General features: G+C 38.8%; 2 protein-coding genes across 3 annotated transcripts in view; one reads left to right on the top strand and one right to left on the bottom strand.

Moving 5' to 3' along the window:
* Nucleotides 1–4,121: 4,121 nt before the first annotated feature.
* LOC122642117 lies at nucleotides 4,122–14,645 on the bottom strand. The gene is made up of 2 exons (XM_043835535.1): nucleotides 14,630–14,645; nucleotides 4,122–4,532 (listed from the first exon to the last, which is right to left on the bottom strand). The coding sequence occupies exon 2, from the start codon at nucleotides 4,507–4,509 to the stop codon at nucleotides 4,303–4,305; it is 207 nt and encodes a 68-aa protein (XP_043691470.1). The 5' UTR covers nucleotides 4,510–4,532; nucleotides 14,630–14,645; the 3' UTR covers nucleotides 4,122–4,302.
* LOC122642116 (enhancer of rudimentary homolog) overlaps nucleotides 5,219–24,814 on the top strand; it is a 32,477-nt gene continuing 12,881 nt past the window's right edge. The window contains exons 1-2 of one of the 2 annotated variants that reach the window (XM_043835533.1): nucleotides 5,219–5,235; nucleotides 16,740–16,841. In XM_043835533.1, coding sequence (XP_043691468.1) covers nucleotides 16,839–16,841 — 3 coding nt within the window. In that variant the 5' untranslated portion in view covers nucleotides 5,219–5,235; nucleotides 16,740–16,838. Of the gene's footprint in view, nucleotides 5,236–16,732; nucleotides 16,842–24,814 lie in introns of those variants that run through there. The other variant, XM_043835534.1, reaches the window with a different exon arrangement.

Genomic DNA, 24,814 nt, shown 5'->3' with positions numbered 1-24,814 from the left:
AATATCATTTAAGTAAATGATTTCATTTACTTAAGATATTATTCATAAATAAGCAAATATCCCCTATTTGAATCCAATATAAATAGTTAAATAATCAAATTTTAAAAGGATAAGAAGTCAACCTCCCAATTCAAGAACAACAACTGGATTTTCGACGGTAGGTGAACTAGATTTTCGATGATAGGTGAAATTTTGAACTTTATAATGCTGGGGTTTTTCTCAAATCTAAAAATTCCATATTAATATGGTAAAACATTGTTAAAAACCAAAAGTGTAATAAAATATTTATTTGTTTTGATATCCAAAAAATCATGCATGATTTTAGTAGTTGCAGTTCAAGGCTTTTAGCTGTAGCTCTTATTGAAATTTTCAAAGATCCTCCTCTAATAACCCTTTATTCTTTGGATGAATTTTTAGTATTAGCCAGTTGATCTATATAGTGAGTGACATTTTTCAATTATTATAAGATAGTGGAAATGTTAATGACGTATCTATAATTTTATGTTAGACTAATTTTGATAGAAATGGCATTTATATAGTCTTAATTGGGTTAATTTTGATGACAATGGCATTTCAATAATTATTGATAACAATATAATGAAATTGTTCCTGAATAGGTTTTACTAAATGTTAACATGTTCTGTTTGTGTTTCGGAAACAATTCTAGAACAGGTTTACCAAACGCTCTCATTCATGACTAAAACACGATCTTTAAGCACAGAAATAGGAAAAATATTTCTGCTAAAAAACAGCGTTCTCAGAACAGAAACGTTACCAAACGCAATCTAGGTCAATCGGATGCACTATGAAATCTTCATTTTGTAGCTTTTAAATGTGGGTCCCACTATAGGTCTCACATCCAATCATTCGGCTCCATGGAATACTATCTTTTTGAAGTATTTTTTGCAATATAAAGGGAGTATGGCTAGTTTTGAAGCTAATCCTCAAAATTCATAGAAGCGTAAGAAGTCCTGAAATTTTAGAAGCCCTGCAGATAAAAAGAAGAGAAAGGTGGAAGCTTAGAAAGCGAAATAAGTAACAGCCAAGCAAAGGGATGAAGATAACATAGTTGTCCAGCTCCTCTGAAGAGATTGAGAAGATTTGGTGAAGGGAAAGTGTGATATAATTTCTCATTTGATCCAGAGTAACTGTAGGTTAATTGGTTGATAAAATACCTCAATCAATGCTCTACTATTGGCGACATCTACATGTCATTTTGCTTATAATCTTGTAAACCAATCTTACAAACTCCAAGTGCATACTACTAAACTTGTATGACATTTTTTACTGGAATTGAATTGTAGTTCAAGCAGTCCTTTGCACGGTGAACCACGTTATGTTGTGTTGTGGTTTATTTTGTGTGTGTGCTTGGGAATTTGCTCAACTCATTTGATTCATCCTCTAGCAAAGGCATTGATTCGACCCTCTCGCAGTGTCACGGTAAGTTCAACATTATGGACACCATCCTTCCCACCCATGACAAAATAATGGGAGAAAGAAGGTTTAAGACAGTGATAAACACGCTAGCAGGCCATCTACCGGAGTGAACTCCTCAAATCACAACCTCAGACCAGTTGTTGGCTGCAGTAATAATAAAAACAAGTTCTTTTAGTTTGTCGCAAGGGGTTTTACCCACTGACCATGTTTTCTAATTCATAAGAATGATCCACTACCAGAGAGGATCATTCCATAATCCAAACAGAGGAGCTGACCCACAACTCTATACAAACATCTCTATGCAGACATGCTTTTAAGGTGTCCTGTCAAAGGATCCTTGCTTCATTAATCCAGTTGAAATGAAGAAGCAAATGGGTATTGCTCCAGATGGTCTTCTGTCCCAATAGATTTCCCCTGTATTTATCAAAGTTTGTGCAAGAGATGTTGGTAACCTACCATAGGATATTGTGGTTGTACCTTTGCTTGTCGACAAGTTCTCTTGGCTCTCTGATGGAATGTACTTCATAGATTTGCTCCAAATACCATGTTTCATGTCCTGTGGAAAGACTCAGGCCCCTCAAGAATGGCAAAGGGTTTTTAAGGCGAAAAATCTTTTTTCTTGATGGGATCTATATTGTCTAACACCCACCCCCTCAGGGTTCCTATTTCTTTAGTTAATTGGAAACCGAATTTTGCAGAGCTTTCAATTATTTAAGAATTGAAGGCCCTTCATGCTCACTTCTTTACTTTTCATTAAAACTAAGTCATAAACTAGGTATTCCACTCCCAAACCTGATAAGAAATTGTAACAGTGAGAAAATTCGAATAAGAAAAAGGATATGCAAAGGCTTATATCAATAGATTCTCACTCATATCTGTAGTATTTTTTGCTTCTTACCCTCTCCCTTGAGGGCAATCAAAAAAATAAATAATACATGATTCATCCAAGCTCACAGCATACGAACTGGTACCTAACACTTGAACAGTACACAGATTGAACAAGGTCAATTGAAACAAGAGAAACATCATACACAGATTGAGCAAAGGTCAATTGAAACAAGATAAACACCGGACACAGATTGAGCAAAGGTCCATTGAAACAAGATAAACACCGGATACAGATTGAGCAAAGGTCAATTGAAACAAGAGAAAAATCATATACAGATTGAGCAATGGTCAATTGAAACAAGAGAAATATCGTGCTAAATCCACCCAGTGAACCTTCGAACGAATCATATATGACTCTTGGAATACCCAAACACCACCAATCCAATGAGGGAAACCACCCTGCTTTCATTTATTTGCTTCTGAGGATTTTTTGAGATTTTTTCTTGGTTTACATGTTTGAGATTGTTAAGAGTTGAAACAATTCGTCCTTCGCAGGACATTAAAAACATGGTACATCCTTAAATGAGATCAGTACATTGATATTGATTACTGAAAATATACATAAAAGGATCAGAGAAATTAACAAATAGCAAGCTATAACATTTCTCTCCATTGATAACCTGATGAGCACCTTTCACAATATAGAGATGGCTCACACATGTCTTGGACATTGTAGAACAGAGTTTCTTGTGTCTTACGTAGAAACTCTTTGAGTATTTCCTTTTTGTCTGATCAACATCATCCTCTTAGAGGTTGTCTGGTTGCAAGGGAAATGAAAGGAAATGAAATAATATTATCACAGCTAAAACAAAAACTTTTGAGATCAGTACTAAGAATGATTCTGTAACAAACCCTGAAAAATTCCTATTCTGATTATTAAAATATGCTTTACTTTGTAACCAAATCCCTTGGATTTGAAAAGAAAAATAAAGATTACATCTGAAAAATATAGTTATCAAATATGGAAAGAGTTTTAAGTAGTTTAAGCAATCATGATTACAATAGTTTTATTTTTATTTTTTAAAACCAATTTCCCTTCCCTTCGCTTCCTTTTACTTGTAACCAGACGGAGCCAGAGTATGTGGTCTAAATGTATATCCAATCAAGTTTGTTTTTTAAATTAACATTGCTCTTTCTTAAGATCATTTGAGGGTTCTGAGGTTCCCTATTTACCATTCCCCACTAGATGATACAAATGAGAGGAAGTCCATGCCTCAGTCATGTTAAAAAAAAGACAATGACTGCACAAGGTGATCTAGTGCCAGCACACAGTTTTACATAGACAATGGGAAAGGCAGTTAGGGTGTGGGCAAAAAATAAAATATAAAAAGGGACTTTAAGTAGACCATTTAATGGAGGATACGAGCCAAGGTAGAGTGCACAGGGTCAAACACAAAGCAAGAGGGTTTAGGCTTAGCTGACTTAAAGTCCAAATTGATCTCAAGTATATTTCAAGCAAGGTAGACCCCATGAGGCTACTATCAAGATGTATCATTCTATGTTCCAGTGCAGAATATCTCATTCTACAAAACTTTAATTATTGTTCAGAACAAGCACAAAACTTGATGATACAAGATCAGGATCATTCAATAGGATTAGTTTCTGGAAAATGTGAGATTTTAGAAGGTTGGAACCCTAAAATGAGTTTTTATCCACACAACCTTGTGAATGCAGCAGATATAACCATGATAGACCTTATACCTACCCTAAATCCCTCAAACAAATATATAGAATAATAAAAAGCATGATAAAACCCACAAGAAACATGAATTTACTTCACATAAATAAAAGAACTACAGAGAACAAAAAAAACTTGTTGAAGTTATGCACCAGACTGGTGAACTTAAAATATCTGAACTGCTACAAAGTTCTCAAAAATTATTGCAATAAAGATATCCATGACTATGAGGAGAGAAAAACATGATAACTAAAACCCAAAAATCTGCAATCTCATCTTTGAAATTTGTATCTTAAAGATCATTTTGCTTCGTTCTCTTCAGTTTTCAGACCGTAGCGACGATTGAACTTAGCAACCTGGCCTAAACTTTGGGCCATCTGGCGCCTGGCCCTGAAATGGTAGACTTTACCAACTTTGTGAATTCTGGTCATCATGACATGCATCAACCTCCCACTCTGGGTTACATATGACATCCATTGCAGTTGAGGATGCAATCCTTTCCTCATTTCGCAATACTCTGCAATCCAGGGAGAAGGTTACTAATGAGTTCACACACTTCCCTTCCAGAAAACTGGTTAGAAGTATGATTTAGTACACTTTAAAAAAAAAAACCACAATGATAAAATAAAAAATATCAATTTATCAAACAGAGAATATATATAAGTAAACTAAGCAATGAAATTTCAACAAGCTACTTCTGCATACATTTCAACAATGAAATATCTTAAGAAATTAATGCATTTTCAAAACTAATTTCCTCACAGATTAGGAAGCCATTTACTAATATGAAATAGCATAAAACATTGCAGATATCCATATCGAATTATAAAACTGCAAGGAATTAGAAGACCCATAACTGAATTTCTACCGATCATGAATCATATTCAAATAACAGAAAAATAAAAAATAAAAAAGATGACCGTTCTCAAACGCAGAGAAACCATACCTAAGTAACAGTAAAAAATAACAGAGAGGGGGGGGGGATCTAGTCCTGAGATGCAGACGACCATATTTCGAAAGAATGACCAGTTTTTGAATCAATCATAATATCAAAGAAAGGGGTTTCTGGTCTCTGCTTTTCTATCATGGATATATGATATCAAAGAAATGGGTATCTGTTAAAACCCCAAGTATTAACAGAAAAAGTAAATCTAAGCTTCATCTGTCTCTGCTCAATTCAGATTTCAGAGAGAATCTAGAGGAACCACCAGAGAGAGAGAGAGCGAGAGAGAATAACCTCTGACGAAGAAGGGGGTCTCTGTCTGCTATGGCACTTGAAACCCTGAGTCACAATTTAGAGAGAGAGAGCGAGACGAACCGAAGAAACCTTTTCGTACCTAACGTTTTGCAAAATTGACATATCATTTTTGGGATACCTAAACCAAGATAACACTAGCCGGCTTAATCAATTTCATTTAATTTCCAATTTTGCCCTTTTATATACTTACCCTCACACGCAAAAAGCCCAATAGGATCCAAGTCATCTTCTTCTTCTTCTTCTTCGAGAATTGCTTGATTACTGTCTCCTCACTTTACTATGTCATTGTTCAGACTTTGAAGTGATGAACCTTCTCAGTTTTTGGTCCATCGTTAGTCGTGACAGAGATGTCTTAATTTCTTTCTTGGGCTAGGATTGATATTCTCCTTCCTCTTTCCCTTGATTCCATAATTTCTGGTTTGGATTTATATGAGAAACTCTTGTCATCATCAGCCTCTCTCTCTCTTTCTGTGAAGAACTACTCTTTCTGTACGGATGCCCTGTTTGATTGCAAGGCGGGAAATGACCGCCTTACCCCATTTCATGCCTTGTTATGTCTGCACAGCACGGCAGGATAGAGCAGCTCGGCAGTAGAGGATCCAAACACGGGGCTGGGGTAGGGTGGGATTGCGATGCAGGGCAAGGGAGGGGGTGTCCGTAGCTGAAGAAGAAGAAGACATGGGTCTGGCCACTCCCCAATTGGAGTGGGTAAAATAAGTGGCTGAGACTAGATGGGATTTTTTGCATATGAGGGTAAAGATATAAAAGGGCAAAATTGAAAATTAAAATAAATTGATTAAGTCGACAGGTGTTATTAGGCTGCAAGTTTGGCCTTACAACTCGAGCCCGCCCTGAGCCCAAACAGGGCCTGGGCTGAGATACCCTGGCCCTGAGGGCAGGTCAGGGCTGAGAATTTATGGCTCTGAGTTAGAGCCGAGTTGGGCCGGGGCAGGGTTGAGGCCTCGGACTGAGCCCGACCCTGTCTCCTTCTCCCTATTCTTTCTTCTTCTTTCTTGCTTCTTCTTCCTCTTCTATCTTCGTTCTTTTTCTTCTTCTTCCTATTCGTTCCTCTTCCTCTTTATTCTTCTTCTTCTCCCTAGCTTGGCCCAGCCCTTACATCTCCTTTCCCTCTCCCCATAGTTAGGGACAATCAGGGTCAGTCCCGCCTGACCTTGAGGGCAGGTCAGGGTTGGATTTTTTTGGCCCTGAGTCAAGGTTGGGCTGGGCCTGGGCCTAGCTAAGGGGACTTAGGGTTGGGTTGGGATTTTTAAAAGCCCGGGCCAACCCGACCCTGTTGCAGCCCTAATTAAGTATCCCAAACATAATATGTGAAACATTAGATATCTTAGTTGTTATTTCTCGACGTTAGGTACCCTAATTGTCATTTTTTACCCTTTATTTTTTGGGAAAGAGAACGCTACTTGAGTGTATGCGATAAGCTGCCCCTGCGCCTCGACACAGGGGTTAAACACAATGACGGCTGCGCTCTTGGGAAATTTTGCCTTTCCATGGGGGCGCAACGGTCATTTCGCCCACCCTTGTTCTGGGAGCAGGGGCAGCACCGTTCGCGCCCAGACAACATTTTCTCCCTTATTTTATTTATTTATTTATTTTTTACATATACCCCCAACAAGGGAAAATATTATTGGTCCTAGATTTAAAAGGTAAAACATGCATCACGGTGATTGGGAATCCATTCACCGTGGGGCTTCAGATGCACAAGAGAGGATATTTTGGAGAACATGCTAAGACTTAATATATTGTGGTTTGTGAACCTTAGGATGGTGTGGTGAACCTTCACCACGTGGTGAAAGAAAACTTTCTCCTTAAAATATACTCCGGGAAACTGGAATTCTAAAGCATTGATGAGGGTAGGAATTGTCTATTTTGAAATGGCACAGGCAACGACATTTTAAAAACTACTAGCATGAAAAAATAGCAATACTCAAAGCAGCTCTGAAGAAGATGAATGGTCCACAACAATAATGACTGTTTTTGACGGTGGCTAGAAAGATACGTTAGAGATACACCAAATTAGAACCTGATAGTCTAAATGAAGGGAAATATGACTTAGACCAACTTTCCATGCTGACTTAAGACGAAGTCTAAGAGCAAGAGCCTCACCAACCAAAGCAAAGCTGGGGATTGTTAGTGGCAACCATAATAAGTTTCCTACAAGTATTCAAAGCATAGCAACCAATACTCATGGCCTTTGGCCTATTCGACAAAGCTAGATCAAAAAAAATGAGAGAGGACTCCACTGGAACAATTGGGGTGTTGTGAAACTGGTGAATAGACAATTGAGATCCTGAAGATCCAAGAGTGAAGGACAAGGCCTCCTCCACATAATGGTTTACTATTTTTACCAAAAACAAAAAAAAAAAAAAAAAACAAACCATAATGGATTACTATGGAAATCCAAGAGGTAAAAGGTGGCAAAGATATATGAAACACCCTTGAATTCCGTTGCTTTCAAAGCTCGGACACTATGGTTGCATGCACAAAGAATCTACTCCATTGCTTTTTCTTTGTTAATATTAGAGATATCCCCCCCCCCCCCAAAAAAAAAAAATTAGAATCCAAACATAAAGCGGTATGCTAGGTCTGTATGAGGATCTCATAGAAACACATGAAGCAAACCAGGTTTGTTAGGCAAGAGGGCACTCAGAAGTGCATTCTCCACTGTCTCAACGGCAAGTCCACAACAAGATCATGCATCAGACTACACAATTTGCATGTACATGAGATTAATCATTACACCAATAGCATTTAAACAAGTAATCCATAGTCCACCTACACTTTCAGAGAAACTTTTGAGTTCCACAAGATTTTCCTAGCCACCTTTGGGATAGTGCAATTTCTGGCAGCAAAATGACACTGTGGAGAAGCAAGGGAGGTAAGGGTGTCAATTCTGGACCAAAATCCGGAACCGGGCCAGCACCGGCCCGCTAGGAACTGGAACTACCCCATCCAATAGCTTATTAGTCCGGTTCCAGATCTACCAAATTCACATCCTAACTCTATATATTATATAATTCTTAAGACTCAGTCATGAGAACTAAGGTCAAACCCCTTAATTTTTTAGTCTTCCAAATTTGGTTGTACCACTTCTCTCACGTACTAAAGGTCCATTTTGGGAAAGCTAACTTAAGAACATACCTTAAAATAATCTTAACTTACGAGGGTGGTGGCATTCCTACTTATTAATTAATACAAAACAAGGGGTAGTATAGACTAGTTCTGTGATTTGAGAAAAAACAATGAAACATATCTCATGTGATTGAAATTAGTGTCTTATTATAATATTATTAAATATATGTAGCATGTGTTAGGGTTTTTTTTTTTTTTTTGGACTACTTGGAACCGTTTATGAACCGGAACCGGCCCACCCATTAGTTAATGGTTCTGGATCTCAAGTTTGGAACCGATTAGCTTATTGGTCTAGTTCTGATCCTAACCCCTTAAGGTTGGAACCGTTAAGCAACCGGACCGATACCCCAGAACCGAACTAATTGACACCCCTAAGGGAGGCACTTATAACCTACAAGTAGACTTCACTAAGAAAATTCCCTTCGGATGTGGACCCCAACTTATCGGTTAACAATCAACGGTCTAGGAGGACTGACTCTGTAGTGCTCAAGAACATAGTTCGAGAACTCGCGAGATCTCGGCGAGGGCGAGATCTCGCCGAGTTTCTCGGTTTTTGGAAAAGCCGAGACGAGACTGCCTACGAGTCTCAAAAGTGCAATATCTCGGCGAGATCTCGGATCTCGGTTGGATCTCGGTTTCGACCCATTATTTTAACCCACCTACCACTTAAATACCTTACCTAATTGGACAAAACTCGACATATCTCGGCGAGATCTCGGGTTGACCAAAAGTTGAGGTTTCGAGTTGAAAAAAAAAAAATGCACCAACTCGGCGAGATCTCGACTCGTCTCGGTTTTTCCAAGAGTCGAGTTGGTACCGAGACCCGAGTTTTAGTACCTTGCTCAAGAAGAGGACTCCAAGGGTCCTCCCAAATGTTAATTAATAGATCTTCTACTTTCAACAAGTCATAATAGCTCCTGCAGAAGAAGAATTTTATACTTCTCCAAGCCCATGAGGGATCAACCCTTGGCTGAGTTTGAGTGAAAAACATATAGGAATAATAGATAATACGAAATAGGTGAGCCCATAAGGAATTAGGGTATGAGATCAATTGCCACCCTAGTTTGGCAAGCATTGCCAAATTTTGAATAGTGAGATCTTTAAGCCCAAGGCCTACATTAAGCTTAGGTTTACAAAGAAAAGTCCCAAGCAGCACAGAGGATTTATATATAATAGTAGTACACTATATTTGGGTTAATTTTAAAAGATAAATTAAACATGAGCTACCAACATTTAAAGAAACTATAATTAAGGTATCTCACACTTTAAAAAAATATGCTTGAGGTACCTACACATAAATGCATTAAGGAGGTATTAACATACGATGATAAAGTGATCACAATGTCCTATGTTCCTATCTATATAAAAAGAAATTCAATTAGAAAATATGATTCAACATTATATTTTATATATATATTTTTTTAAACTTTTGATTTGGACCATGACCAATCATATAGCATTATAATAGGAAGGATATGATTCAACCATAATGTTTTAACATTTTTAAATATTTGATTTAGATCGAATCTGCAACTAAAATTTTGAATTATGACAAACACAATATTATAACTTGATACAAAATCAACCTATTATAAAATTCTAAAAGATTTTAATTGGAATGATATATTGAACCATAATATTTTAGCATTTTTAGACAGTTGAATCTTTTTTTATGATAAAAACAAAACGACCACCAAAACAAAGAAGAAATTTCATTGTCATAGGATCTAGAAACCAAACAACTCGACTTCTCTTTCAACACCTTTATAGCAGTATTTTGAATAGATTCATTATATTATTATTAAGCTAAAGACAAAAAACAAAACCATGAATGATACATAAAAGATTCCAAAAAAATGCAAAGAGAGTGTCATGGTCACAAAATCTTGTTAGGCTCCATTGCCAGATTCTTTGAATCCTAAGAAGTTGTCCTAATTTCAGCACCAGTCCATCTTAGCCCATTTATTGCTAAGAGGCCCTGAAGGAGACCCATGGTTTTAGCCTCAAGTTGTTGTCCTGTCAGCAAATAACTCAATAATATCAAAACAAAATGGCTTTGGCGGTTTAGGACTCAGAAAATCAGAAACCCATAATGAGGCTTTAATCCTAAAGTTGGGGTGGCGTCTCATCTCTGAACCTTTTGCTTTATGGGCACGGGTCATTAAGGCCAAATATTTCCCTAATCGGTCTGTTTTCCATCCCACAACCATTGCTAAGAGGGGTTCATGGACTTGGAACAGCATTGCCTATTTGCTCCCTTGGCTTAAGACCATGGTTTCCAGAACACTCGGTGATGGTAAGTCAACATCTTGTTGGTATGACCCATGGATACCAGGGGCATCAGGTAATCCTCCAACCTTTCACCCTCCTAGGCAATCACACTTATCTCTGGTTAATGACTTCATGGTTAACAATACTTGGAATAGGCACTTATTAAGCTCTTACTTTGATGCTCATTCTGTCAATAATATACTTCGAATCAACATCTCCCATTGTACTGATGTTTGGACTTGCATTTTATCTAACAATGGCAGATTCTCCACTAGAATAGCTGCTAAACAACTTACAACTTCTATTTTGTCGAATCCTCTGATTAGCCAATGGTGAAAATTTTTTTGGAAACTGAATTTACATCCGCGACTTAAAAGCTTCTTTTGGCGTGTCTTAAATGCAGGGATTCCTGTCAGAGATTCGCTTTCGAAATGGATACATGTCAAGCCTTCATGTGTATTCTGTGGTTTTCACAAGGAATCACTTAGGCATCTTTTTCTATCTTGTGATTGGACTAAGCGAATCTGGGCTTCTGGCCTACTTGGATTGAAAACCGAGCATTTATCTGCTCCCTCGCTCATATATCTGTGTGCTTCCCTTCTTGGCTCCAGGGCCATGCAAAAACAATCTTTCTGTTGGTTTTTTCCTATTTTTATAATTACCTTTCATTCTGTCTAGTCTATACGAAACAAGGTTTTATATGATGGGCTAAAGGCTGACCCTATACAGGTCATCCATCTTGTTAATCGATGGATCTCTGATTTGCATTTAACCCCCCCAACGCATACTTTACTTAGTCATGCACAACATACACTTCCCCACACACCTTTCCCACAACTTACTGCTAATTCTGTCATTGACCTTACAATGGGCTTGCCTAGTTTGCTGGTCGTAGGAGTTTTTGATCCCGAACTTGGAATAGCCAAGTGGACATCTTCGATGTTCTACAAAGGGAAAAGATTTAAAACCAGTTCCGGTCGAACAACTTCTAAAGATGAACTGGTAGCAGAGCTTTGTGGTATATGGATGGAGGACAGTGGTTGCAGATCATATCATTCTAAGGGAGATATGGTGCTGCAACAGGACTCTTTTTTACCTTTTGTCTAGACCTTAGTTAGTAAGTTCGGAAACGGCGATTGAACAGGAACGGATACGTACGGCAATTAAACGGACTAGACGGCAATAATACTTTTAAAAAATCTGGCGTAATAAAACGCATACGGCAATAATACGATACGCATTTAATACGTGTTTAATATGGCCACTCTATAAGCAAAAATACGGGCATATATTCACTATGTAACAGACATTCACCACCTAATAAACAAAATAATAGCATATACACAATGATTTTAGTGTGTGGTTTTAAAATCTTTAACCAAAATCAGAAACGATCGTCGTATCTCCAAGATAATTGAAGCATTGGGGAACCAGAATTTTCTATCATTCTCTGTTCTCAACTTGTGTTACTTCCACTAATTACAGCCTTAATCAGAGAGCTAAGCTTAAATTTTCAGATTAACATTCAATGTATTTAAAAAACAAAAAAAAGCAAATCGAACCAATGCAAGTACACCTTTATTCTGGGTTAAAGTGGGTGGCTCTTTTAGAATCTTTGTCTGGTAGCATAGCTTAGCAGGGTTGTTTGTTCTATAAAAATCTTCAAATCTGCAATTGCCATTTCCAAATCTCTAAAGCAATGGTGCTTGATTTGAGTATAATTGGTTAAAAATTAGTCAAGCCACTCAAGCCACCACCACCTATTCCCATTACTTAAGCTTCAAATACTTCCAAAACGGAAAGCTATTTTAAGATTGAAGAACTTATTGGGTTTGAAATGATGATCAGAACTTGGGTTCTTTCATTAATTCACATCTGGGTTTCGAATTGAAGAATACAAAAGATGTTATATTGACTAACACAACAATGGAACCAAGAGAAAAAAGAGGGGGTTGAGGAGTAAAGAAATAAGAAGCGGCAGAAAGACATCGTCACATGAGACAAAAAAAAAATCACAAAGGGCTTAACATTCAATAATGCTATTTACATTCACAGCAGATAGTATAACTTACAGGAGCGAGAGGAGGAGAAAGGGGCAAAGAATGGAAGAGGAACAGAGCTTGTCCGCCACTCCACCGCTGCAATTAACCTTGAACGAAGACGGAGAATAGGAAGGGGGCAGGGGCTAGGGGGTATTGAACCTTATATGAAGTCTCGTCGGCCGCCGTCGAACGGAGACGGAGACGGAGACGGAGACGAAGCAGGTGATCGAGCAGCACCGCAGCAGACGGCTAGGGTTCCAAGACTGAAGAGAAGACCAGGGCTTTTTACCCTTTTTGCGAACTGAAGGGGTTCTGCGTGTTTTCTCATTTGACCTTTAGTTGTTGTATTTTTTTAACATATATTATATTATACGCGATTAATACGTATTTATATGGGTATAAAACGGCAATACTCAAAAAAATGCGTTTTTTAGCAAATATACGGATATATATGGCATAATATGTTTTTTTGAATTAAATGTTTGGATACGCATATAATATGCATATAATGCACATATTTACTAACTAAGGTCTAGACAGACCTTCTCTTCTATACCTTGATGCTGCTTACCGTATTTTTCTGAATTTGTAAAATTAACGCATAACTTTGCTAACATATCTTTTGGATGGATTGATACTACAAACACTATACTGTACATTCTTTCTGTTTCTACCTAATTATATATATGTGACATTTTTTCATAAAAAAAAAATGGCTTTGGTACACTAGACCATAGACTCACCATGAATCGTTCAAGATGATGTTAGAAGCTCCTACGCATATCAAAATAGGATAACTCAGTGGACAGAGAAAGGGTTATCAGACAGTGCATTAGTAACACCACATGAAGTAGATATGAAAGAAATAAAATGTAATAGTCACCACACTAAAAATCCAATTACTCTTTTATCGACAACAAAAAAAAAAAAAGAATTAAAGAGGGATATAGAAAGGATTAGAACTGAAGGACTAAAAAAAACCTCAGTATGTAATCCCAACGGTCTTGTAGCCTATATCCTTTAGGAAAAATCACAAGATTATAAATATGCTATGTCAATTCCCGATGAGAATTACAAAACAAACAACTCACATTCAAGGATAACCATTTTCCCAAAGTATCCCTAATAAGAATGCCCTCATGGAGAACCCTTCAAAGGTGAATTTTAAATTTGGGATGAACATTAAAGTTTCCCAAAGAACAACCACCACTTAGTAAGAGAAGAAGGGCTTGCCACAAATCGTTATCCCCTCCAATTTGCTGCCCCCTCCAACTCCTCCAATTCCTTACATGGGGGTGGAAATGACCACCCTACCCCTGCCAGAAAACACTGCCCAAGGTGGGGTCTACTCCCCCTATTAGAGGAATTGGAGGTGCCCGCAAATTGGAGGTGATAATTATTCGGCTTGCCACCCTCCTAGAGTGAGATGTAAAAGATAGAAATTTATCTTTACATAGGAATTTAGCAACTAATTTGGTAGATAATGAGCCATTCTTAGATAAATCACACCACCACCGGTCCACCGAAAAGGATAAAGGAACCATAATAATCTCACAACCAAAGAGATAGGTAAGTACAAAGAGAACAAGTTTAAATTCCATGTGTTTTCATAGACACAAAATCACATACCTTGGCCGAATTATCATGTCTTGCCCAAACCGAGGGGATGCTACACATAGGTAAAGAAGGCACCGAAGGGTCAAACCAAAAGAAAGTATCTTGTCCATTTCATGTTTTCTAACACACCATAAGTTGAGGAGTAAGAAGGATACCAACAACACTGTTCCAAGTCCAAGAACCCCTCTTTGCAACAGTTTTTTCGTAAAAGACAGATTTGTTATATACATATTTAACTTGCAAAATTTTGGCCCATAGAGAGCCCTATTCATTAATCAACCGCCAATCCAACTTATTTAAGAGAGCTTTATTTTGGATTGTTGAATCCCTCAACCCCAAACCTCCAAAACAGTTAGGGGAACAAACCGTGCTCCAAACAATTAAATGGAGTTTCTTTGAAGCCCCTTTATTCCCCCATTCCAAAATCTCAATCTTATAGAGTCCAGACTACGACAAACTTTAATGGGAAAAGCAAAACAAGGCATTAAATAAGTAGGAATGGTAGCTAAAATAGATTGAGTCAAAATAATTTGACCAGCATAAGAAAGAAAATATGCCTTCCAAATTGAAAAACGGTTCTCCACTCTTTTTACAATGTGTTTTGAACTAGAGAGCTTAGATCTATGATGAAAAATGTTAGTACCAAAATAAATAGCATCCTTAGACATCTCCTTAATCCTAATAATCGAGCCAAGATGATGCTTATCATACAAATAAACATTACAACTAAAGAATAAACTACTCTTATCGAGATTAATGTATTGATTAGACAAACCTGAACAAAAGATCTGATACAAATTTAATAGTCAATACATCTTTAGTAGCTGTCGTACAAAAAAAAAAAGTATCATCTGCAAACAAGAAATGAGACACCTTAAGAGCGTTCCAAGCAATCTTAATACCCCCTAAACATGCCAAAATTCCAATAGAAAAATAAAAGTGAAGAAAGTACTTCCACAGCAATAATGAAAAGATAAGGACTTAGAGGTCTTATACCTCTAAAAGGCAATCTTGATTGAGTAAGAAATATAGAAGATAAAATGTTGTTAACAAGATCATACCAAAGAGTTGCTTTTTGTTTTTTTTTGTGGGTAAAATCACACCAAGGGTCCCCAAAATCCAAAAAACTCAAAAAAAGCCTGAATGAGACCCCACTCAAGTTGATCATATGCTTTAACCATATCCAACTTTGTTAATCGTGATTGTTCATCTGCCAATTTTTATAATGATGTGCACAATAGTAAAGACTAATCTGTTTTTGGATCATTAAAAACATTTGATATTTTTGCTTTTTACAATTAATTAGAGGCGGTGATGGGAGTGGGAGGAAGAAGAGAGTAGAGGGTAAAAATGTAAAAGAATAGGAAATGGGTGAGACTAGACATTGTTTTGGATACTTTTATAATAACCAAACTTGAGTATTATTAATTAAGGGTAAAAGATTTGCACAACACTAACTTAATTTCAAAATTGCATGCCAACACTCCTCATAAGACTAAGATTACTGTAGCACACCCCTATAAAATGTCTCATATGCCCCCCGATTTTCATTATTTTTCCATAATGCCTCTCTTCCAAGGCATGAAATTGCACACTGTCCGTGTAGCAAATCCTCTCCCTTTAATTAAAGAAGGGAAAAGGAATAGTGTCTTGCAGCGGAAAATTATCGCCCCCAGTACCCTGTGCGCATCGTGCGGTTGGGCACCGCCCATGTGTGCATAGTGGGCCCCATCGTGCACACATGGGTGGTGCCCAGCCTCACGATGCGTACAGGATCCCCCCAGTATTGGGGGCGATAAAGATCCGTCCTGCAGCACCCCCTATGCCATCTCATATGAAGCAGTGGAATGATCACCCCAAAATCCCCTTGATGCCCTTGCATATGCTTCCATTTAGGGATGTAAATGAATAGCCGAAATCCGTTTCCGAATTCGTGTCCGTATCCGTTTAGCACTATACGAATCTGTCCGAAAGCTAAACGGATATGGATACGGATAGGCTATTGCTATCTGAAAAGCTATATTTACATGTAAACGGATAAAATATTCAATCTGTATCCGTTTAGCACTATCCGAATCCATCCGAAAACTAATCGGATGCGGATATGGCACTATCCGAGCCGAATCCGATCCATTTACATCCCTACTTCCATTGAACCCCACGAGTGTAGGGGAAGTGCAAGCCCATGCAGCCTAACAGCAAATCCATTCCTTTGAAAGATTGGGTGGGTATTTTTTTTTTGTTGTTGTTGGTTTTTTTAACATTGTGTGGGTAGTTTGATAATCTCAAATTCAAACTTTTTTTTTTGTTATAAAAAAAAAAAAACGAGAAAATAAAAGAATACACACAATGTGAAACTGTGAAACGGAGCATGGAATACAGTTTGTTTAGAGAGAGGGAGAGAGAGAGCTTGACATCAGAGCGAGTTTGTTTCAGCGTTTACGGATTGAATCGACAGAAATTAGATAAAAAGGAAGAGAGTCGGGTTAGAGAGTTCATGGTGAGTGGTTTTCTTTCATCAGTTTTGATTATTTTTTGGTTATATGACAGATTTCGAGCCGTCTCATGGTATAGAAACCACCATGGCTAGAGGACAATTCGTGAATCTTGAATACAACCCCCCCCCCATCTGGGGAAATCAGGATTTTTCTGAGCATTTGTAAAAACTATAAAGACGAAGTTCGCAAGAGCATGTTTTTAGTTTTTCGCTCTGCAATTAAATATTTATTTTTAATTCGGGCTTGATTGTGTGTTTCATTTTGGGCTTGAGAAGCTGAAGCCCTAATATGGCTCAGAAATAATTTTTAAGCTGAATTAGATTGTGACGTGCAGTGTGTTCTGCATGTATTTGAGTAATTTGGAACAAAATAGCACTTATGATTAGGATGGTTTGTTGCTAAATTGGAACGGAGCTATTTTCTTGATCATTTGGGGTCATAACACCACTCCGCTCTGTCTAGGTAGAAAGTTCTTTTTTGTATAATAGTGGATGCCATTTTTGAGTACAGAAAATTGAACATAACGTAATTGCAGATGTTTGTATGATTGTTAGATGCTTTGGTATTATCAATTCACACATGATGTTATGTCTTCTTTATTATCTTTTCATGCTAGATTACTGCTTGTAGTATTTGCTTCTTGTGTTTATTTGAAAACAACAGAAGTTGGGTGTTGTTTTCATGATCAAATAGTAAATTGTCGCACGAAGTAAACCGAAGCATTTGACTTCTTGTTGCAAGTAATATTGAACGTATAATCATATAGAGATTGTTTTGATAGATGAGACAATTGAAGAGATTAATGCGAAGTTAGAGTTATGAAGATCAAGCTTGGAATCAAGAGGTTTTAAGTTAAGCAGAACAAAGACAGAGTATATGATGTGTAACTTTAATCAAACCAGAAGAGGTAATGAGGTTGTGAAACATGAAGAGAGAGAGCTACCACAAAGTGAATTTTTTAGATACCTGGGGTCAACCATTAGCAAAGAGGGTGATATAAAGGATGATATTTTCCACAAAATTAAAGTAGGGTGGATGAAATGGAGAGGTGCTTTCAGAGTGTTATGTGACAAACACATGCCTGTTAAGCTTAAGGGGAAATTCTACAGGACAATATTAAGACCAACTATGACATATGAGGCGGAATGTTGGGCAGTTAAGAAGAGTAATATAGATAAGATGAGTGTAGTGGAGATGGGGATATTGGGGAGACTATGCGGCAAGACCAGGAGAGATAGAGTAAGGAATGACTGTGTTAAAGCCAAATGGGGAGTTGCACCAATCCAGGACAAGCTCCATGAGAGCCGCTTGAGGTGGTATGGTCATGTCCAAAGGAGACCCATGGATGGACCACAGTAAGGAAGAGTGACCAGATTCAGTTTGACGGACCTAAAAGAGTTAGGGGTAGGCCTAAAATGACTATTGAAGAAGTGGTAAGAAAGGATATGCATGTGGTAGGGCTCGATCCTAGTATGATCGCGAATATAGTTGTTTGGAGGAGAAAGACCCATGTAGCCGACCCCTTGTAGGGGGATGTTCTTGGGATGCTGCTTTGACTTCTTCCTTTTTTTTTTTACTTCCGTTTACCCCCTTTTACGTCTCTTTAATTCTCTTATTTGTATTACCATCATAGTCTCTATCGGATCTGTTGAAGTTTGTGTCTAGGGGCAAATAGGTCTTTTTCTGTAGCTATTTCAGTCTTTTATTATTTCTGTTTAGTGTAGGGGCATTACTGTCCTTTTGCTGTTATTATTTTGTTGTTAATATAAAGGCTTCTGACCTGCGTGAGAACTAATTAAGTTCTACCGCAGGTCCTCTTCTCTTCTTGGAGTTGCATGCTCTCTTTCTTCTTCTTCTTTTCCCTCTAATCTGGTTAGGAGTTTTTGATATTATAACTTGGTATCAGAGCTTTTTTTAATCAGATTGGAGTGTTCCCACGATCCTCTTCTGATCTCCTTTTTTTGTTTTTCTGCCTGTGGTGTGCAGCCACCCAAAGCTGCCCTTACTATGTGTTAAATCCACTTCTATCTACAATTAATGGAGTGTTTTTATTCCTATGTACCTACTGCTGATTACTGATTGGATGTCTACATCAACCACCATCAAGGCTGCAAGTATCGATCTCAGGAGAACATCTTGACAACTATCAATCTCCTTTGAGAAGTGTGTCTTTGGAGTTCTATGGTTATGGCTGCGATTTTATGGCCTTCTTATTGCTTCTGGTGATCGATTGCAACAGCAGTTTGCTAGTTATGTTGCAGTTTTGAAGCTCTTGAAGTTCTTCTCTGAAATTCTGATCTCGATTTAGTTTCTGGCTGAGTCCTTCAACTGTGGATTTACTACTGGTTAGTTCCTCTTATTTTTTCTGCTGCTGGTTGTGGATTTGCAGAGTCAGTTTCGGTTGCTGCTCCCTTTTTATCTCTACTTCTACCGTTTGGTTGTTACCTGCTTCTTGGGTTGAGTTGATTTCTGCTGCCTCACAAGTGTTTGAAGAATTGCCTGAACTAGCTGCTGCTGCCCTTATTTTTTTTTTAATCTCCTTCACTCATTATGGCTGGTACAAAGACTTCCACCGACAATGTCAATGTTCAAATTACTTCTATAAAGCTCAAGGGGAGTTCTAATTATCTACTATGGGCCCAAATTGTCCCTGTTTACATTATGGCTAAGGATAAACTTAGCTTCATAACCTCTGCCCCGCCACCATCCGATTCTAAGGATTACAGTACTTGGGTGAAGGAGAATACCATTATCTTAATTTGGTTATGGAACCGGATATTCCTGCCAATGTCAGGTTCCACACCACTGCAAGGGGAGTGTGGGATGACTTAAAAGAGACATACTCTTAGGAGAAGAGTATGACACGTATTTATGACCTCTATGAGCAGTTGTTCCAATTCCAACAATCCGACAAGTCTCTCCAAGAGTATTATAGTGCAAGGGCATGGTTGAAGAATTAAATGTGTTCCAACCCCTTACTACTGATATTGAGAAGTTGAAGGCCCAAAAAAATGAATTTTTTGTCTTCAAATCCTTGTCTAGTTTGAATCCTAGTCTGACGATTGTGAAAGGACATCTACTTGCAGGTGAATCAGTTCCTACTTTGAATGAAACCTATTCTAGGCTGTTGTAGATTGTTTCTCTTGGTTCCAAGCCTGAAACCAACTCTAAGATAAATTCTGATTTTACTACTACTAGAGGCCGTAGTTTAGGGGGAGGACGTGGATTTGGTGGCCGTGGTTCAGGTAGACAGCATATTGATAAAGTTGCCCGGTTGTGTTCTTATTATGGGAAGACAAATCATACTATGGAGACATGCTGGTCCAAGCATGGGAAACCAGAATGGGCTCAAAGCTTGGCCAATCATGCAGCTCCTGAAGATGGTTCTACCTTAGTTGCATCTAATGATACCAAACCTGGTCTAGCCATGGGAGATTCATCTTCCAACCTTCGTGATGAGGTTCATCAACTGATGTGCCGTATAAAGAGTCTAGAGTCATCCACTTCCACTACTGGGGCATCTACTTCCGCTGCCACATTGGCTCATGCAGGTACACCTGCTTTCTTTTCCTCCACCTTCACACCCTGAATCATTGATTCTGGGGCTTCCGCCCACATGATTGGTAAGTCATCTATGTTTATTTCTATTTCATCTGAGTCTAACACTCCTCCTGTTATTCTGACCAATGGTTCCTCCACACCTGTTACTGGGCATGTCACTGTTTGTCTTAATTCTAACCTTTCTCTTTCATACGTATTACATGTTCCTCAATTTCCCTTAAGTCTACTTTCAGTTAGTCAACTTACCAAAAATTTAAACTATTCCGTAACATTCTTCCCTTCTCATTGTATTTTTCAAGATTTTCACACGAGAAAGACGATTGGTGGAGGGTGTGAGAAAGATGGGCTGTATTATTTATCTGGCACTGCTCCGTTTGCTTCGGCTGTAGCTATTACTGTTGGTGGAGAGTCTCCTTTCAATGGCATTGTCGGCTAGGACATTTATCTTTGTCTAGATTAAAAATTTTATTTCCGCAATTTAAATCTTTAGATAGGCTAGAGTGTGAGGGCTGCGAGTTGGGTAAGCATCATCGTGCTACTTATCCATTTCGCACTATGCCCCGTAGTACATCTTTGTTTTCTTTAGTACATTCAGATGTGTGGGGTCCTTGTCGTGCAAGTAATAGACACGATTTTCGATACTTTGTCACTTTTATGGATGACCACTCCAGAACTACATGGTTGTATCTCTTAAAGGATCGGTCTGAATTTTTACATGTTTTCCAAAGCTTTTGCAATGAAATAAAGACTCAGTTAAAATTTTTTAGGTCTGATAATGCTTTGGAATTTGTTCAAAATGAGATTTCTTCTTTTTGTGATGCTAACGGGGTGGTTCACTAAACTAGTGGTTCCTATACCCCTCAACAAAAGGGGGTAGCGGAATGAAAGAATAGGCATTTACTTGAGGTAGCCCGGGCTCTCATGTTGCATATGCAGGTGCCCAAACATTTTTGGTTTGATGCAGTCCTCACTGCTTGTTTTTTGATTAACCGAATGCCTTCCTCTATACTTGCAAATAAATCCCCTTTTTCTATTTTATTTCCTGACTTACCAATTTTCAGCTTGCCTCCTCGGGTTTTTAGATGTGTTTGCTTTGTTCATAATCTTCATCTCCCTGGTGATAAGTTAGACCCTAGATCAACCAAATGTATCTTCCTGGGTTACTCTCAGACCCAGAAAGGAAATAAGTGTTATAACTCTTTGACCTGGCGGCAATTTGTTAGTGCGGATGTCATCTTCTTTGAAGGCACATCCTATTTTTCTGGTCAGCCCGACTTGTCAGGTGATCCGTTAATTGTGTCTGATCCTCCTCCTATTCCGGCTGTTGTCCCTCTATCTACCTCTCTACTAAAGGTGTATCTGCGCAAGAGGTGTGGTAAACAGTTCAACACAGATAATACTGATCCATCTACATTGCTTCCTGTATTGCCATCAACCTATGGTGGAGATTCTAGCTTACCTGCTCTCCCTGACCAGCTGATCCGGATCCTGATGACTTACCTATTGCCACTCGGAAAGGTAAGCGTTTATGCACTCAAAAGTTTTTAGTTGCCTATCCTATTGATAAGTTTGTTTCTTTGTCTCATCTTCCATTGTGTCATCATAGTCTTGCTACTTCCCTGTCTACCTATACCATTCCTCGCACCCATACTGAAGCTCTTGCTATCCCTGCTTGGAAGCAAGCCATGGATGTGGAAATGGATGCCTTAATGATTCGGCATACATGGGAGTGGTGGATTTACCTCCTGGCAAAGACCTGGTCAAGTGTCGGTGGGTATATACTATTAAGTATCATTTTGATGGTTTTGTTGAGCGGCTTAAAGCTCTTTTGGTTGCTAAGGAATACACCCAAACCTATGGTGTTGATTATTTCGAGCCCTTCTCTCATGTGGCTAGGTTGAACTCGGTTCGCCTCACTATTTCTATGGCTGTGAATTTTGATTGGCCCTTATACCAGATGGACATTAAAAATGCCTTCCTTTATGGTGAGTTGCTCGAAGAGGTCTATATGGAGCAACCTCCCGGGTATGTTGCTCAGGGGGAGAATGGTGGACGTGTACATGGTTCAAAATCTCGTGATATTTCGCCGAAATATGGTATTTTGGCTTAAAGTGTCATGTGAAGGGGGGCTTTAATACAATATTTCGCAGATTTCGGTCCATATTTTGACCGAGAGCTGCATTTGCTAAGGAATTTCAGTCTTTTGCCTATTCTTCCACTCTTCCAAGCTCTCATCCAACACTCTAGCCATTGTTCAAGCACATTGGTGGCAATGTTGCTGATGATGAAGACTGGTCTAAGTCCTCAAATGATGATGATGGTGATAATGGTGATGCTGGTGGTGGTGATGGTGATGTTGGTGGTGGTAATGCTGGTGCTGGTGATGCTAGTGAAGAAATTGACGGCATGCGAGAGCATTATGTGGTAGGGCAGGAGGCCCAGGATACGGCACCTGTAGAGCCACTCCGATTCACTGGAGAGACACAGTTTGATCATGCCACACAAGATACAGACCACGGAGCACGTGCCCCCGCACCCCCACCCTCAAGAGGCCCCCTACATACATACAATAGGAAGCGTAGGGGTCGACAAACACAGTTGCAACCTGATCACATGGACATTGATAACCTATCTAGCTCTGTTGGTGGTTTGAGTATGGGTGATAGGGAGGGAGGACCGACTGGACATTGGCGTGCCCCATCTTTTGATGCACGTACCACTCCATTGGCATCGGATTATGGTGCATCACAACCTTACGGTGGATATGGATATGGATCATCATCATATGGGCAGTTTAGTGGGGTAGGGGACTATGACTACCAGTCCCAGCCCCAGGGACATACTGGATCATCTTTTGTGGATAACATCTTTGCATACCCTAGCGGACTTAGCTACCAACCTCACCAGCCATGCATGCAGCCAATGCCATCGCCTCTTGCGCCGGCGCCAACATCATATCACAGTGGATCATCTTCTTCACGGACTGGATCGATTGGTAACCCTAGTTTATATCCTAGGATAGGTTACCTATATTATGTTGATGATTCCATTTACGTGACACTTGTGGATGACTACACTCGTTTCTTCTCCGATTCTATACCGTGGTCCACATATGTCCTTCAAACAGAGAGCAATGGACGTCGACTCCAGCGAGGCATGAGTGGGATTAATCCAGGGAGGCACAACAACTACTATTAGCAGTTTAGCACTTGTAATTTGTAACTTAAGTTGTGATTTCATTGATCTATGAACTTGTGAGTTGTGACTTGCGAGTTACGAGTCTTGTGACTTACTAACTTTGACACTTAGTGTATTGCCTTTAAGGCTTTAAGCGAGTTATTGAATATTATGGAGTTTATGAGAATCATGGTACTCATCAATGTGTATTGGCTTTAACTTGATATGTGATGAAGTTAAATACTATTATTAAATATTAAATGCCTAATCTATATGTATTTAACTATTTATACATTAGGGTCGGCGACCGTATGTCAATCAAGGGTGCAAGCCCAAAACACCAATTTGAATTCACATTTTTACAATTTTATGGTTTAAATGTGTTTGTTAAGCTTAAATAAGGCTGTCCATGAAGTTTCAGGCCTAGATATGGCCAAATACCCCCCCGAGATGGACCCCCGAAATATTGCAGAAAAAATGCAATATTTCGGTCATATTTCGCGATATCTCGGATATTTCGGATATCTCGGTAGGCCCGAGATACCGATATATCGCGAGATATAGTACTATGGACGTGTATGTAGGCTGCATAAGACCATTAATGGGCTGAAACAGTCTCCTCGAGCTTGGTTCGAGAAGTTTAGTTCCATTGTGACTGATTGTGGTTTCTCTCAGTGTTTCTCAGACCATTTTGTGTTTGTCCGTCGCCAAGGAGAGAAATTTGTAGTTCTTGTTGTCTATGTAGATGAATTATTGTGTTGGGAAATGATGAGAGTGAGATCAGGGAGGTGAAAAATTACTTACAACAACATTTTTAGACTAAAGACTTGGGTCAACTTCACTACTTTCTTGGGATTGAAGTCATTAGAAGCAAAAAGGGGATCAACCTGTCCCAAAGAAAGTATATGTTAGATCTCTTGACCGAAACTGGTATGCTTGCTGCAAAACTAGTAGATATTCCTATGGATCCCAATTTGAAATTTGGTACTGATGATGGTGAGTGTCTAAAGGATGTTCATTCCTACAGAAGTTTAGTTGGAAAGCTATTATACTTGACTGTCACTAGACATGATATATCTTATGCTGTTGGAGTTCTCAGTCAGTTCATGCAATCCCCTTGTAAGTCTCATTGGGATGCTGCTATTCGGGTCCATCGGTATTTGAAGGGTGCTCTTGAGAAGGGGCTTATTTATCATCCCAATAGACATATGGAGCTTGTTGCCTACTCTGATGCAGA

Source organism: Telopea speciosissima, chromosome 10, assembly GCF_018873765.1.
Source record: "Telopea speciosissima isolate NSW1024214 ecotype Mountain lineage chromosome 10, Tspe_v1, whole genome shotgun sequence".
Lineage (NCBI taxonomy): Eukaryota > Viridiplantae > Streptophyta > Magnoliopsida > Proteales > Proteaceae > Telopea > Telopea speciosissima.
The sequence above is the reverse complement of the archived record's forward strand: the minus strand, read 5'-3'. Positions and strand labels throughout refer to the sequence as shown.

Coding starts and splice junctions, on each gene's coding strand:
- LOC122642117 (XM_043835535.1), bottom strand. CDS start 4,509: ATGAGGAAAGGATTGCATCCTCAACTGCAATGGATGTCATATGTAACC.